This window comes from Acinonyx jubatus, chromosome E2, assembly GCF_027475565.1.
Source record: "Acinonyx jubatus isolate Ajub_Pintada_27869175 chromosome E2, VMU_Ajub_asm_v1.0, whole genome shotgun sequence".
Taxonomy (NCBI): Eukaryota; Metazoa; Chordata; class Mammalia; order Carnivora; family Felidae; genus Acinonyx; species Acinonyx jubatus.
In genome coordinates this window covers 1885820-1902279 of record NC_069396.1, presented here as the reverse complement: position 1 = coordinate 1902279, position 16460 = coordinate 1885820, and the positions used below count along the sequence as shown (strand labels likewise).

Here is a 16460-nt window from a genome sequence, read left to right as displayed (position 1 = left end):
CCCTTCTCGGCTCTGGCCCCTCATGCTGGGCTGTCAAGGGCACAAGGAGAGCCAGCCTGACCTGTCCACGCCACATTCCTGCGGAATCCTCACCTCACCGAGCAACTGTGGGTCCGTGTGCCCCCAGCTCTGCGAAACGCCGCCCTTCCCTGCCGCACCTCTGAACCAAGTGGGGCCAAAGGTGCCGGCAGCTGGGAGAGCACGTCCGTGCAGAATCAGCTTCTGCCTGGAAGGAGGGACGGACAGACGGAGGCGGGCACGGCGGCCCCACCCGGCAGCCTCCACGACGGGGACCTGTAGACACAGATGCGAGCTTGCAGGTTGTGGGGACACAGAGTCTCCCTCCTCAGACAGGCCACCTCCGGGCCATCTCGCACCTTGAATTTTCCTCAATCCCGGAGTGCAGGGGTGGGGAAGGAGGTCGCTCCAAGCGGTCAGCCTGGCTCTGGGGGCCAGCTCGGGCCCAAGAAAGGAAGCGGCAAGGAGATCTGTCCCGTTCCCGTCACCAATCCCATCCCGAGTGGACACGGAGGGCGGTAGGAAGGTCTGGGCTGCCTCTGCTCCCCACGCATGGGCAGGCAGCAGGACAGGCCTCGGGACGAGGTCCTGCCCACCACGTCTGAGAGCCGACACCATCGCCCCAGAGCCACTCCGCTCCCCGAGGCCCACGGGGCTGCGCCTGCCTGCTGAGGGTCTGACCCCGGTCATGTCCACCTTCCCCACTCAGCGGTGCAGGGCACACGGCCATTTGTTTTACTTCACTTGGCCCTCCTGAGGTTCTAGAAGTGAGTGAGGAATGGAGACACGGAAAGCGTAGCTGCCACCACCGGAGGCCACTGAAAACACGCAGCCAGAGCTGGGGGGGGGGGGTCCCTCCTCCTCTCCCCCCGCCCCCGCCTCTGCCCCAGCCTTCCAGGCCGAGCCGTGCACCAATGCCCTGACCTTACCCTTGACACCCCCCTTTCTCCGGATCTCACAGCTGGGGGGCTGAGGCCACGGTGCAAGTGTCTCCAGCATCCAGTGCCTCCCGTCCCCACCGCCAGCGTGGTTCACCAGTGAGCCGCGTCTGGAACGTGGGCAACGCGTGCCCGGTCTGACGCTCTCCCTTCTCCCCGCAGAGCAAAGTCCCACCTTCACGTGGCCCCGAGGCCCGCCTGGACCTGGCCCCTCTGAGCAGATCTCTGCCCTTCCCTCCTGCTGCTTTGCCCTTGTTTGCTTCATCTGGCCATGCAGGTCTCGCCGATGCCCTGGAACGTTCCAGAACCGTCTCCCAGTATCTGCAAGGCTCACCTCCTCACCTCTTGCAAATCTTTGCTCGGATGCCAGCTTCTCAGGGAGGCCCACCCTGACCCCAGCGCCTGGCTCCCTGCCTCCACTTTGCATTTTTTGGAGCCCCGGTCACCTCTAGCATATCATATCCCACATTTATTCCACCCCGCCTCCGTGCCGTCTTCCCCGCTGATGCGGGCTCCACCGGGGCTGGGCCTGGTTTGCCTTGTTGTTGGATTCACTGGTGTATCCCAGCTGCCTTGCGCACTAACTGGAACATACTGACAGGAGGTGTTCAGTAAGTGGTTGCTGGACGTCGATCGGAGAGAAGCTGTGTGCCTCGTTAGGCGATCACGGATGTACGCGGAAAGCCTGAATGGCGTGCCTGCTGTTTGATGTTCGTGCCTTTGATTTGTGTTTGTGTGTTCAGGGACCTAGAACACCTGTAGGGTGGACTTTCTGGATTTCCAGGATTCAGTAAAAAGGATCAGAAGATTTTGCTTTACTTAAAAATAGTTTCTCTATTTCAGTGCTGCTAAAAAAAAAAAAAAAAAAAAAATCCCAAACCGACACAGGAAATTCGGACAGAATAATTGAAAAAGTACACCGCTTTAATCTTCAATGCAGTAGTCTGTGAACATAATCTTAAGTATGGCGGAAACAGAAGAGCTTTTTTCCTGTTGACATGGATGCTAACATTTCCACGGACTCGGGGCCGGGCATTTCTACTGCTTAGCCTCGGACGTGCACACCGAACGTGTGGGTAGTCGACGCGTGGACAAGCTGAGTCTCACACCGAACTTGCTCCCGCCCTGTCCTCATCCCGCACCCCACGACCCGGCACTAAGCAGGGTTAGGGCTGATGTGTATGCCCAGGGAGTAGCTCTTATGATTCTGCAGAGTCTGGAGAGACCCACGCTCTGGGAAGCCATGGTTTTCAGAGCTCCTCGCTCAGGCCACTTGGCTCTTCCTCTCACTTTTGGGCACAGCGGTCGCTGGGCAGATGACACACAAAACAGGTCAGGGAAAGGACTCAGGGCCGCAAGGTAGATGTGGGGAGGCGAGAATGTAATTCTGTACCTCAGAAATCTCCAGGAGGAGATCATTCACCACCCTACACGATGCTTTGTATTGTGAGCGCCAAGAACCTGGCTGCTCCAAGCTGTCCATGCTGTTCCAAGTCGGCTCGTGCTGTTCCCTTCTACTCCATACTGCTCCATGCTCTTCCATGCTTTTCCATGCTGTTCCATGCTGCTCCCAGCTGCTCTGTGGTGTTCCACGATGCTCCATGCTTTCCCATGTCTGTTCCATGCTGCTCCATGCTGTTCCGTGCCTCTTCCCACTACTTCCCACTGCTTCATGCTCTCCCTCGCTCGCTTTCACACACATCCATAGGACACGTGGTAGCAGGAGAGGGGTAGTTCTCTGGGGAGGTGCTGAGGAAAGAATCACAGCAGAGCAGGCACTTGGGCTGAGCCCGGCGATCAAAGTTTTTGAGCAGAAGCAGAAGGGAAGGGCATTCCCGAGAGAGGGAACAGCATGCCCGAAGGTGCCGAAGCAAGAGCACGCACGGCTGTCTGGGAGATGGCGCCCGAGCTTCGTGGGTTGGGGTGCCTCGCTCGGTCTCCGCAGAGCGAGTGTTTATTCTGTGCTGCGAGTCAGCGGGTACATGGGCACACCACCCTCGCGGGGGACACGCGGGGGACCGGCGGACCGGCGCGAGCCCCACAGACGGGAGGAGTGCCCCGTCCAGGCTGCAGGGAGGCCCGTGGTGAGGGCAGAGGTGAAGAAGCAGAGGACGATGAGCGACGCACACAAATGGCCCGGGGACGGCGGAGCGAGCCGAGAGAACCCCGCACACGGAGGGCAACACGGGAGGGACCTGGGGTGCGGGTCTCACAGGGAGAAGGTTGTGCTCAGTTCCGAGTGTAAAGGAAGCCCCGGTGTTGAGAGGGAAGCACAGTCAGTGGTCTGCTGACGACCTGCGCTGCAGAGAGAAGAGAGGACCGGAGAGAAGAGAGGACCGGCTGTGAGCGGGGGCGTCTGGGCAGAAGGGGCGACAGGGAGAGGCTGGCGGCACAGCCGGAGGCGAGGCAGCCCGGGCAGCGTCACGGAACGCTATACGGAACGCGGAGGATAGCGAGCGGATCTGGAACACGTGACGAGCTAGGGCTGCCGCCTGCGGGGCCTGTGGCGCCTTGGGTGCAGGGGGGAGTGGGGGGGGGGCAGGAGCTGCGAGGGGCTCCCCGAGGCTGGCCTTAGTGCCGGGGGCGGGGGGCGGGTGGAGGCGCCCTTGAAGGAGATGGAGACGGCGGGCGTCCACAGAACTGGGAACCCCAGGTGCGGTCCGGGGCCTCCGGGGGCCTCCGCGGCCCTGGTGTTTCTGCGGAGATGTCAGCGGGCGGGTGGGAGAGCGGGGCGTCCAGGCCCCCAGGAAGGGGAGACGCGGGGTGGGGGAGGTGGGCAGGGCCGCCCGCCGAAGAATTCTCAGTGGGTCCGTCCCAGGGGGGCAGCGTGGAGGGGACTGAGGCCTGCGACCCGTGAGGGGTGGGGTGGGGGGGAGCGCCTCTGGTTCTGGGTCAGGAAGGGGAAGGGGAGGGAGGGCGGGACGGCCGTGTGCCGGGAACTGGCGCTTCTCACACATTTGTATTGCAGAAAATGATAAAATAACATGAAAGCACAGGGAGGAGTCTTTGGGCTTTCAAGTCGGGGCCAGAGTTTGTACAATACAGACCTCAGGCACAATCGCGCCACCCTGAGAGCCCGGCCCGCAAGCCCGCGGACCTTGACCCCCGCGTCTGGCAGCCACTCGGGACAGGGAGTGGGGGCGTCTGTGTTTGTTTTTTGTACCATTGCTTTGAGGGCTGGGATCAATGTCTTTCCTGTCGGGGTGTTTGTGGTTTGAGTGCAATGTGTCCCCGCTCGCTCAGTGTGGCTCCTGGGAGAGTCTCTGTGTCTCGGGGCGAACGCCGGCTTTTAAAAATAACCGACAAAAGAGAACACCTACCAGGAGACAAAGGCGCTTCTGCACTGAGAGGAAGGACTCACATCCGCATGGACGATGAGGATGGAAACACTCCCACCTGTTTTTGGAATTCTGGCTGGGACATGACATCACCGCGTGGCGGGCAGGACCGAGCCCGGGCGCGGTGGCCCTTTCTCCCTCTTGCGAGGTCCCTCTGGACACCTGGGCCTTCCTCTGCCCCGACGTCCCTGTGGAAAGGGACGGCCCCCACCCCACTCTGACTCAGAGACCCCAACCTCCAACCACGACTCTCCCGTGGTGCCCTCGTTACCCGCCAACGCCATGTTCAGAAACCGCGGGAGGTCTCAGCGGGTGCCTCCCTGGAGGGAAGCGTCCATCAGAATGCGACTGCGGGCTATTGTAGAAAGAGATTTCTCGCGCAAGGGTCACGTCGGGGCTTTATCTTTTTGACGTGAGGCTGCGCTTTTTCGCGTACTGGGCCCCACACATCAGAGGGGGCCGAGTGAACCCCCGCAGGGTGCTGGAGGGCCACCTCCCGAGAGCGGCTCTTTCTCCCGCTTCTGCCTTTTCCTGGCCAAGAGTCTCCACCTCTCGAGCGAGCCTCAGTGTCCCCATTCAGACCTGGAGGTGATGTCCCAGAATCCCACAGAACTCGTTACAATAGCGACACGGGATTGCGGGCCACGCAAAGCACTCATTGGGCCCCTTCCCGAAACCACCGTTCCCCGGCCCGGGGGCGCCGCACGCTTTCGGGGTGAGGGCTGGGCGCCGTGCGGTTCTGACACGCGGTGGGATTGAGGACTGCGGAGTGTGCCTGCGAACAGCCCGGGCCTGGGCGGGGACAGCCCCAAGCGGTGACCTGTTGTTCAGTAAACTCCTCTTAATCCTGAATTTTGTGACCGGGGACAGCAGCTCAGAAATGGAACAGAACGTGTCCGTTTTGGTGAGTTCCTCGTTCAGTATCTATTTTGATGGCCTCAAGCCAATCCTCTCTCACCTAGCATCACCATTAAATTTGACCCTTTAAAGGGTCAAAACATGTCTATTTTAGGTCATTTTTGTTGAAAATGAACGAGCTGTGTCCTGATCAGGACACAGAGCCACCTTCCCTTGGTGGCTGGTCACCTGGTGGCAGTGAGTTTTGTGAGGCCCTCGGCAGCTAAGGAAGGATACAAGGAGAGGACCGTGTGTACCAGGGGGTGGGGGTGGGGTAGGGGGGTGGCGGGTTCCAATCTCCCACCTTGCTCCACCGATTCCCCCAAGTGCTGGGGTTGACACCCCAGGCGGCCTCATGTCCCGTCTGCAGGGCCTCAGAAACCCCAGCCCTCAAGGGGCCAGCCAAGTAATATATGCGTCCAGATCAAGGGAGAGAGCTGCGCTGTCCAACGCGGTGGCCACTGGCCGGTCGCATGTGGCATTTGAAATTGAGTAATTAAAATTATGTGCAATTAAAATTCAATACCTCAATTGCCCTGACCACATTTCAAGTGCGCAATGGCCGTGCGTACCCAAGAGCTGCCACATAGGACCATGCAATTCTGGAACATTCCGCCGTCACAGAACGTGCTATGGGACAGCACAGTTCTAGAACATTTCACCATCACAGAATGTGCTATAGGACCAATGAACCTCTGGAACATTCCACCATCCCAGAAAGTGCTATGGGACAGCACAGTTATAGAACATTTCACCAGCACAGAATGTGCTATAGGACCAGTGAAGCTCTGGAACATTCCATCATCCCAGAAAGTGCTATGGGACAGCACAGTTCTAGAACATTCCATCATCACAGAAAGTGCCATGGGATAGCCTAGTTCTAGAATATCTCATCACCGTAGTGTGTGCTATAGGACCAGGGCAGCTCTGGAACATTCCATCATCCCAGAAAGTACTGTAAGGCAGTATAGTTGTAGAACATTCCAACATCACAGACCGTGCAATTGGACAGGGCTGCTCTGGAGCATTTTCAATATCCCTTTCCTCCGACCCCTGCAGTTCCCCCCATACCTTTCCCAATCCGTCCCCTCCCCTCACCTCCAGAGGAGACCAGTCTCAGGGCTGCTAGGCTGAAGTTGCCACCGTGTGGTTTTGCATATACACTATGGACAGCTGAATAATGTCCTCATGCTAACCCCCGGGACCTGTGGTTATGTGACTTCACGTGGCAAAGGGACTTGGAGACGAGAGGGTAAGAGTCTGCATGATCCTGGTGGGCCCCGGGGACTCGCAAGGCCCTCGTAAGGGGGAGGGCCAAAGTCAGAGGGACGGCGTGGTGAAGGCTGGTGGCAGCGTCCAGCTTGGAAGGTGGAGGAGGGGCCATGAGCCAGGGGCCACGGGCACCTCCAGCGGTTGGGAAAGCCCGGAATCAGCTCCGTCCCGGAGCCTCCCGCAGGAACCTGCCCACACCCTGACTGTAGCTCCGTGTGGCCGCGACTGACCTCTGTGCTCCAGACCGTGAGGCGACAAATGCACGTTATCAGAAGCCACCGAGCCTGTGGTTTTGTGGCACCTCGTGCGGCAGCCACGGGACGCTCCGCCCGCAGGCGAAAGTCCACCTCACTGAAGACTCAGGAGTGGTGACATCTCCCCAGGAGACAAGAAGTGTGTTGGGTCCAAACCAAACTTCAACTGTCCTCTTCCCTCCCGGACCGTCCATCTGGAGCCGCCCCCCATCCAGCTCTGTGCCCAGGCTGACGGCCCCACCTCGTGCCGCCGCCTCTGCCTGGCACCTCCCGGGCGTCACGAGGGAAGAGCGTGTGGCAGGGGGTGTAGGACTGCTCTCTCTGGGGCGGGTGCCAGAACCTGGTGGAGCCCGAACCAGGCCGTAAACCGTGGCCCCGCGGCACGGAACTTCACGGGAAGCTCTGAGGTTGGGGGAAATGTCCATCTTTGCCAAAACAAACCACATCCGTGTCATAGCTTCCCTGTGATTTCAGATGCTATTTGTGGACCATCATCAGTCTATTTATTCTTTATCTCCCTAAAATGAATCGCAGTTTACTGCCGCACCTCAGCAGACGGCCCAGCACGTGTCCGTCCGTCTGTGCGTCACCGCAGCTGCCAGCAATGGCATGTCGGAGGGTGCCGAGACTGGGCTGTCCGCACAGGTGCGTCCCCACCAGAGGGACATATCTGTGATGCTCCAGAAACACAAATACCATTATCAATCAGGAGGCTGCTAAAGGAACAGTCGATACGTGCTTTGAGACGAGTGGACGTTGTGGGCATCACGCTCAGCGAAGGAAGCCGGTCACAGAAGGACAGACACTGTAGGATTCCATTTATACTTTATTCCTGGAGCCGTCAAAATCCCAGGGACGGACGGATGGACGGACACCGGACCGGTGGCTGCCAGGGGCTGGGGGAGGGGGGAGTGTGTCCCAGGGGCAGAGCTCCAGTCTTGTAAGATGTACAGATGGGGACGGGTGGTGGGGACGGCTGTACGACCTCGCGAAGGCACCGCACAGCACAGAATTGTTCGCTTAAATGTGGGTAAGACGGTCACTTACGTAATTGTGTTTCAGTACAATTAAAACCCAAAACCCCACAGGGAGAAACCGTTACATACCTACCAGAACGGCCGTGAGGCGGCAGCGGGCGCTGAACAGCCACCTTGGACAGCCCTTGCTCTGAAGGTGGAGGCGGGGCTGCGGGCCGAGGAAGACGGGCAGCTTCTGGGAGGCGGGCCAGGCCCGCCCGCGCCTGGAATGTGGGCTTCTCGCCTCCAGAACTGAGGGGCTACACATGTCTGTTGTTCTAGCCCCTCCGGTTTGTGGTCATTTGCTGCAGCAGCCCCAGGACACTGACACAACCCAGGAATCCGGAGGTGGGAAAGACGCACGTGGGGCCCAGTCTCTGCGTCGCCCGGGAAGCACGGGGTGGCCATGAGTGAGGAGAAGAAGAGAGAAGAAAGCACAGACCGCCAGGGGCTGGGCGGGTGACCTCAGTTAGCGGGTGCTTGCTAGGGCTCTGCCGCGGGGCCCCAAGATACCCCGCGTCCCAGATTTCCATTCCTCACCATGCTTAAGTTTCTTTGAAGTGCTTCCTTTTCTTTGCAACTGAAAAGTCCATTGACTGAGACAAGGATCTCTTTCTCTCTTTTTAATGTCAGAGGTTAGGTCTGATCAGACTGTGAAGCTTGGGACACAGAACTTCCTCTTTTAAAAGTCAGTTCTACCCGCTGACTCGGATATAATGCATTTAGAATCTCATGCCCTCTTCCATAGGCCGGAAGGATGAACGGACCTTCCGGTTCATCAGGGCTTGAAGCGGACGGTAGTTGTTCACCATGGCCTTCTCTTCCTCACCAGGCGCAGAAAACAGGAGCGTGCGAAAGGAGGCCAGCTGGAACGGACAGCAAGCAGAGTGAGCTGGGTGCAGGTACAGCGGGAACCAGCTCCCGAGCGTCCCTCCTGCCTTGCACAGCCGCCCCCCACACACCGAATCCGGGTGGCCCCGCGTGACCAACACGAGGCGGCAGAGGTGACTCCCAAGCTGGCTCAGAAGACGCACTGCAGCTTCTATCTTGCTCTCTCACGTCCCTTGCTCTGGAAAAGCCGGCCGCCATGTTGTGAGGACACCCAACCAGCCCCCTGGGAGGGGAGCCGAGGCCCCCCCCCCCCCACCAGCCAATAGACAGCACCACCTTGCCAGCCACGTGAGGGAGCCACTTTCCAGTCCCACTGAAGCTTTCAGACGACGGCAGCCCCCCACGGCATCTGACGACAACGCCACGGGCGAGCCCAAGCCGGAACCCCGCACGTCCTGACCCACGGCAACTCGGAGAGGTAATCGTGGTTATAGTTTCCTTGAGTCGCCACCTTTTGGGGCTGTTACACAGCAACAGATATGCAGGTACACATAGGCGAATAGGTCCACATGCTCACAAACATACTAGATATACTAATCTATATGACATAACTGCTAAGGTAACGTTAGAGTCATTTCTCTCTTAAGGAGCTAAACGTCCATTTCTTTATCATCTCGTTTGTTCTGAGTATACTCAGGGGCTCGGTGAGAATCACTCGCGTGTCCAGTTACAAGCGGGGCTGGGACGGCGTACTGAGCAGGCTCCATCTGGACAGCTGGCTGGTGACCTCCCCCTGCAACCCCCCGCCCTGGTGCGAGGGGCGCGGAGCCCACCGGGCTCAGGCGCTAAGGCAAGTGCGCCCACCAGGGGCACACCCGCTGGCTCTCCCAGACACACTGTGTTCCTCCTCCCCTCCAGCTGGCAACCTCCTGCCACCGTCCAGGGGGTGCACGCTCCTCCCCGCCAGGTCCTCTGGTCAGGGTGAGGGGCTTCTCATCCTGCGTTGGTGTGTGACATTCCCCACCTGGTCTTACAAGACGATCGTGTTTCTACTTCCCCCAGACAGCGGTGTTCAGGCACTGTCCTCATTGTCCCACCCTCTCCGGCTACAGTCCCTGAGTGACAGAAGGGGTCTTGGTGACATGGGGCCATCTTGTGACCAGGGTCCTCCTTGTGTCTCTGACGGTTCTGGTTTGGGAGAAGAGTGGATACTTCTGCTTCCCACGGCAAACGGCATCCTTCCAGGACTTTCGTGTGAGACGACAGTCACAGAATCGCAAGGCTGGAGCCTCAGAAAGAGTGAGCGTGACTGGCGAGGCGGGGCGGGGGCCGGGGCAGCGAGCTCGCTGCAGATCTGTTGTCCCCAGACTCCGGGTGGCCCGACACAGACAGCCTGTCTCCACACTCGGGAGATTTCCAGAGGAAAAAACACTCTGCTTTTTAAAATGGAAGCAGGTAATATCTATCTACTTACTTTGGCGGGGGGGGGGGGGGGGGAGAACGCTGAGAAAGGAAGAGGAAGAAAGTGAACGCGCTGCAGAAATGCTGGGGCAGCCAGTATTAACTGTGTGGGCGGATCTGTGGGAGACCGGACACTGCTCTGGGCGCTCACTCACCTCCTCCCTGCCCCGCCCGCTTCAGCCTTGCCCGCTGGGACCTGCTGTGGCCGACGGGACACGAGCAGACGCCATGCCCGCAGGCACCTCAGTTGGCCCTGGTCATGTGCTTGTCTTCTGTGTGTCTGTCCGGACCATGGAGACCGGCTCTGGGGAGCCACGGGCCCAGGGAGCATGAGACACACTGGGGCCGACCCAGACCCCAACCACCCTGCCATCCACAGCCTAAGACAGAGTCTCCCCGGCCAACCCACCACCTGCACGCAGGAAAAGTAAATGCTTGTTTTGAGCCATTGAGTTTTGGGGCGCTTTGTTATGCAGCATTATTGTAGCAATAGCTGACTGATGTAGTCCTTCCGGAATTTTCTCCCAGCGTATATAACGTCTTTAGGTGAGAGAAAGTTCTGCAGTCTCCACTGTTTACTCTTCTGACATCCAAGGGAGCAGGATGAACCCTAAAATCTTCTCTTCTCCTTCAAGGACCCCTCTTCTTGAACGGCTTTGCAAAATTCATCGATGACATTCCTTTCTTGGTTAATGTGTTCACCCGAAAATACCTACTGAGGTCCCATTAGGGGCGAGGACCCAGGTCCCGATTACAATGTCACTTCCGTTCTTGTAAAGTGACTTCAGCCCGAGATACTGAAGAGCAAGCCTTGAGCCCACTCAACCATTCGTCATCAGGGATATTCTCCACGTCAGAATTCGAGACCACTAGAGATCAGGTAGAGCCAAAAAGCGTTTCCTTATGTGTAGTCCCTCCCTCTCTCTCCCTGCCTCTCGATCTCCACCCCGTCTCTTCCCACACTATCATCTCGGGCTCAGAAGAACGGAACCCCTGTTCAATCTAAACTGGCTTCTGTTTCAGTCAGAAAATTCTTCTTGTGGGAGAATATCCAAAACACACCAGAGAGGGATGCCTGGGGGGCTCAGTCAGCTCAGGTCATGATCTCGCGGTTCATGGGCTCGAGCCCCGCGTCGGGCTCTGTGCTGACGGCTTGGAGCCTGGAGCTGCTTTGGATTCTGTGTCTCCCTCTCTCCCTGCCCCTCCCCTGCTCATGCTCTGTCTTTCTCTGTCTCTCTCTCAAAAATAAACATTAACACACACACACACACACACACCAGAGAATAAAACCCACGACACTCACTCACAGCATCTTGGGGACACAGAGCGAGAGGGGTGGGTTCGTTCAGTGCCTCCTGCTATGCTGGGTCAGGCACAACTCACCTGGTTCCGAGCCACTTGGACGGGCTCCTTCAAGATGATCCAGGTGACTGACTCGGTTAGCGGAGGGGTGGTGAGGGACCCCGGGTAGGTCCAGTAATCCCGGCAGGCGGGCAGCAGACAGGACGGCTGGAAGGGGCCCATGGCCACCTGCGCCCCCTGGGGGACCAAGACCACAGGGCGTCAGGTCTCAGACTGAGACGGGGGGCGTGCAGGAAGGAAGGGGATGGCACCCCACCTTTACCCAAGTTTGTTCCCAGGATCAAGACGGGGGTTGGGGTGTGGTGGTCACGTTTGGGAGCAGTAACAAGAAAATGTGACCGTCATGTGCAGAGCAGGGTCCCCCGCCCGATGCTTACACTTTTCCTTTAAAGTTACTCAGTTTTGTACACCTTGGCTGTGAAGAAAACATTACATTTTTAAAAACTGTGGCAAAGCCACGTACGTAACCTGAAAGTCGCCACCCTAACCACTTCTGAGTGTGCCTTTCCGTGGCGCTAACTACAGTCACATGGCAACCCCCCCCCCGCATCCGTCTCCGGGACCTCTCCGTCTTCCCAAACAAACTGCGGCCCGTCACACGCCAGCTCGTCCCCCTCCCCCCCCGCCCCTCCCCCCCCACCTCTTTCTGTCTCGGGGAACTGACGCCTCGTGTCAGGAGGACCCCACCGCGACTGTCCTGCGTGACGGCCGGTTTCACGGAGCACAGGGTCCTCCGGGGTCGCCCACGTTGTAGCAGGTGTGAGGAGCCCCTCCCTTTTCAGGCGGAGGAACATTCCACTGTGTGCACGGCCCACGCTCTGCTTACCCGTTCGCCCCCCTAAACGGACACCCGAGTTGCTTCCGCCCCTCGGCTCCCGTGAGAACACGGGTGTGCCGACGCCTCTTCCAGACCTTGCTTTGCACTTATTTGGGGGTAAGTAGTCAGAAGCGGAGACACTGGGTCCCACGCCAGTTCTGCATTTAATTGCTTGAGGAACCGCCAGGCTGTTTCCCGTAGTGGCTGCACCAGAAAATACTACCCTTCTGGGACACCCGGTCTTCCCCTTGAGGCAGCGTCCCCTGACCCTCACGCCAGGACCCTCCTTCTCCGGACAGCTGTCCTCGACCACCATGCGCCGAGCTCCCTGTGCGGCAGCCCGAGGGGATGCTGTCGGCACGTCCCCGGCTAGGGAGTCTCTGTTCAGAACTCACGCCCCCCCACCTCCCAGCTGGAATGAGCAAGCAAGAAACAAAATCAGGAACGAGGTGGGGGCAGGGAGCCCGCAGACAGGGACCCCCCTGCTTCCGCCCAGGGCTGGGCCCCCTGAAGAAATCCACCAGCAGGGGTGGGAGCACCGTGGCTGTGGTCCGGATGCCGCTCGGCACGGCGTCTGGAGCAGGTGCGAAAGAGAACCTCTCGGTTCCCCAGCCAGAGGCCCTCGAGCAGGCTGTCGCTCGGTGAAGATAGGATGTCTCGGGGTCCCTGGGCTTGGCAGGCCCAGTACAGCGCCCCCACCCTGCTCTGCGGAGGCGGGGCAGGCCCGACCCCAGCGCAGCACTGACCGGCACCCAGTGTGCCCAGCTCTGCTGCGGTCCCCGCTCCGGGCCGGCTCTGCGGGAGGGTCTCCCGGCACGGGGAGGACACACGCTCGGCCTCGGGGGAAGGAGACCTCCCTGCTCGTCCAGACCCTGCCACCCAGCTGTCAGACACAGGCGCTTGGGGCCCAGGTGGCCCGACTGCACCCTAACTGCAGACCCCCCAGTCAGACACGGAGCCCTTAGGCAAGATGTTGGAGGCGAGGACGGGAGCTGCTTCACCCCTGCTGTCAGCTAGCACCGCCCGGCTGTGCTGGCTGTGCACTGTGCGAGCAGCAGTCTAGCTAACGCGTAAGGAACAGCAGCAGCGGGGCACCTGGGGGGCTCCGTGGGGTCAGCATCAGACTCTTGATTTCGGTTCACGCCACAGTCTCACGGTTCGTGAGTGCGAGCCCTCGGTCGGGCTCTGCGCTGACGGGGTAGAGCCTGCTTGGGATTCTCTCTCCCCGCCTCTCTCAAAATAAATAGATAAAACTTAAAAAAAGAAAGTGGATTTGAAATACAGTTCACAGAGCCCGGAACGCACACGTTTACAGCTCCCAGGGCTCTGGCGTTCCGTATATTCACGATCGTGACCTGCGGCCATTACTGGTCAGCTTTAGAACATTCTCTGCACCTCAGAAAGGACCCCAGGAAACAAAGAGCCCCAGTAGATGCTCTTTAGCGATCACGCACCCTAAACTCCCCTCACCCCCCGCCACAAATCTGCCTTCTGTCTCCACGGATTTGCCTGTTTTGGACGTTTCCTACAAAGAATCCTATTCTGTGTCGCCCTTGTGACCAGGTTCCCGCTCAGCGTTGTGTCCTCAAGACCTGAGGCGCCCAAGGGTGCTGACGGGCCGGACGCCTGCCGAGGCTGTTACCGCCAAGTTTCAGAACCACCTGTGAGAGCTCCTGCTCCCTCAGCGAAGGAGAAAGTAAGACAGTTGGAAGTGACTTTCCCAAAGCCACGTAAAGAGTGGCAGAACCCAGACGCTGCAGCAAGTCTGTCCCACCCCGGGAGTGGGGGGCAGGGGGCCGCGGCTCGTGCACCCACCGCTGTTCCTTGCTAATTGAAACTTCGGGAGGACCCATGACCGTGCATGTGTCAAAGCCCAAAGGGTGCACACCACAGAGGTGGCGTCCGAGGCTGCAGATGTAAAGAGTGGCTCCAGACGTTGGTGGCCCCCAGCGTGGGCTGCAGGCGGGGCCACGGAGTCTGGCGGGGTTACCCTCACTGCTCCACGAGACACACACTCCCGCTCTACAGGCTTTTTGTCCCCTAGACCCTCACTCTTATTTCCCAGGGGAGGAACCAAAGCCCAGGGGGAGCGTCAGGCCCACGGGTGAGGCCCCTGCTGACGCCACGCCTCCCGTGAGACTTGCCCACCAGGCACTGGGTCGGCCCGCGGGGAGACGCGCTCCAGGGCTTCCGTGGAAGGGAACAGACCCTGGCGTAAACAGCACCTCCCAGCCAGGTCCTCTCTTTCCCACCAAGAGGTGGAGGCCACGCCGTGTGGGAGGGGGGCGTGCACGCGGAAGACCTCCTGGGTTTACTCTGGCTGCAGACCAGCGGGAAAGACGATGCTCCCAGCACCTTGACCTTGCGGAGTTCCTGAGCTGCAGGATGAGGCAGCGGGGGGTGATCTGGTCTTGGCCCCAGGAGGCCGGCCCAGAGGTCAACATCAAGGGGGAGCGCACAGACCCCGTGAACCCGGCGAGGAAGGGCTGGCCCCAGCTTTCATCTGGAGCCGCTCTTGTCATTGTTACCACGGGTCGGAGCCCATCCGTCCAGGGACCACCGTGACTCCTCGGGTCGCGGAATTCTTTTGTTTGGTACCTGAACAAATAAACTACATTTCTTTGGAATTTCCACCCCTCCATCAAAGTCCTTTCACAGCTGTTGTTGGAGAAAAGCTGCAATGTTGCCATTGTCTTTTGAGCTTTAGTGCAGCAAGGTGCACGCAGGGAGCTGGGGGGGCCGAGCAGGCGAGCTGGTGAGACTCCCCCCAGTCCCCCGGCGTCCCCATTCTGCTGGGATGGGGTGGTGCTAAGTTTCCCCCCAGGAGTGTGCCGGGTGGCCCGCGAATGGACGCTCTTAAATGTGAACGGTTAGGCATTTATTTCAGTCGGTTTAAAACAAATGTCATCTCTGGTAGATGCCATTGCCTGGGACAAGGCTAAAGATTTTTAAAAAACGACAGCGTAAGGAAAAATACTAAGTAACAAATAGTGCCCGTGGCAGGTGAACATGGCAAAACCCTGAATTTTGGGAAGCTCAGATGGGAGTCCGGCACCCCCGTGGTACGGAGGAGGGAGGGGCCCGCGGGGAGCAGGGCCCCGTGGACGGCCCCATGGACGTCCCCGTGGACGCGGGCATCAGCCCCAGTGAGTCCCATTCCCAGAAGTGGACTCAGACCTCCCCCAGCCCCGCCACCCCCTTCTGCCAAAGTGGCCTTTAATTCCCGCAAACGATCGTTAATTAAGCCAACTCGGTTCTCTGGAGCTGCTGGTTTCAGGCTGCGTGGCCTACCTTATGCTTGACTTCTGGCAAGACTTCCACCAACTTCTGCAGTGGCTCATGGTGGGCCCCCAGCTGCAGGGCGCAGACGAGAAAGGCTCCTTTGAAGAGGCAGCAGGCGGGAGGGGGGCCACACCGCACTCTCCACGGACAGGGTTTCAAAGGCAGCTCCCGGCCACCGCGCACCCGCCCCGCCAGGGGAGCCGCGCCCCAGCATTACCTGTAGGAACACGCCTATCACGGCCAGGCCGCTCTCCCCCAGCACAGCTTCTTTGTAACTTCGGTATCTCGCAGCATCCCAGTGAACCAGGTGCAGCTGAAACCCAGGAGAAAGGACGCGCGTTCACACGAGGCGGCCGTGGCCTCCCCGGGGCAGCCCGCGCGTCCGTTCCGCAGAGTCAGGCCCGCCGCCCGCAGCTCCCGAACTCGGGGCAAACCACCCAGTGAGGCCGATGTGAACGGTGTAACATAGGAATCGGTGCCGGGACGGCGGCCTGTTGCCGGGACGCTCGGTGAAATCTGGATTTCAGATGAACGGTGAACAATTTTTAATGTCAGCGTGTGGTCCCAATTGCATTTTCTTCCTACGTCTGTCACCTCCCTTGAACTTCGTCTATGCCCTTACTTCACATCCCTCCCTGGGTTTTCCCGAGTCCAATTTCGCCATCAAGACCGGCCAACTGACAAGGCTTTCAATGAGGGACAGACGCTTTCCTGGGTCGCTGGCCAGCGGGAGGCAGGGTGCCGGGGCCTGGCCAGGCTTCCGTGTGATGAGAGCTTGTGGCCCTGCCGATGCTGAGCTTGGCCCAGACCCAAGAGGGGGCTTGGCCGTGGGCACGTATTTCCTGGTGTGCTGGGGGCCTTTCTGAATGGTGACCCGAGCACCAAGTCCACACCGACAGACTCCAGAAAGCCCTCCAGCCTCTCGTGGTCAACTAGCCCCTCCTCACGCAGCCGCTGGAGTCCAGGCCTGGGGG

General features: G+C 59.3%; 1 protein-coding gene and 1 long non-coding RNA gene across 8 annotated transcripts in view; one reads left to right on the top strand and one right to left on the bottom strand.

The window, feature by feature from the left end:
• Nucleotides 1–1830: 1830 nt before the first annotated feature.
• The window catches only part of CA5A (carbonic anhydrase 5A), a 34315-nt gene continuing 19685 nt past the window's right edge, over nt 1831–16460 (bottom strand). Inside the window, exons 4-8 of one of the 7 annotated variants that reach the window (XR_003426313.2) lie at nt 15704–15799; nt 15496–15558; nt 11409–11564; nt 2550–2705; nt 1832–2510 (exon numbers count right to left, since the gene is read on the bottom strand). Coding sequence is in view for 5 of the 7 variants with exons in the window: in XM_015070599.3 (XP_014926085.2) it covers nt 8456–8599; nt 11409–11564; nt 15496–15558; nt 15704–15799 (459 nt within the window). In the remaining 2 variants the exon portion in view is untranslated. Of the gene's footprint in view, nt 2706–7530; nt 8600–10348; nt 10895–11408; nt 11565–15495; nt 15559–15703; nt 16003–16460 lie in introns of those variants that run through there. The other 6 variants (XR_003426312.2, XM_027076393.2, XM_015070599.3 and 3 more) reach the window with 6 other exon arrangements.
• LOC113604392 (uncharacterized) lies at nt 10349–15117 on the top strand. Its single transcript, XR_003426314.2, has 3 exons — nt 10349–10905; nt 12170–12321; nt 13768–15117. It is a non-coding gene; the product is annotated as an uncharacterized LOC113604392 (long non-coding RNA).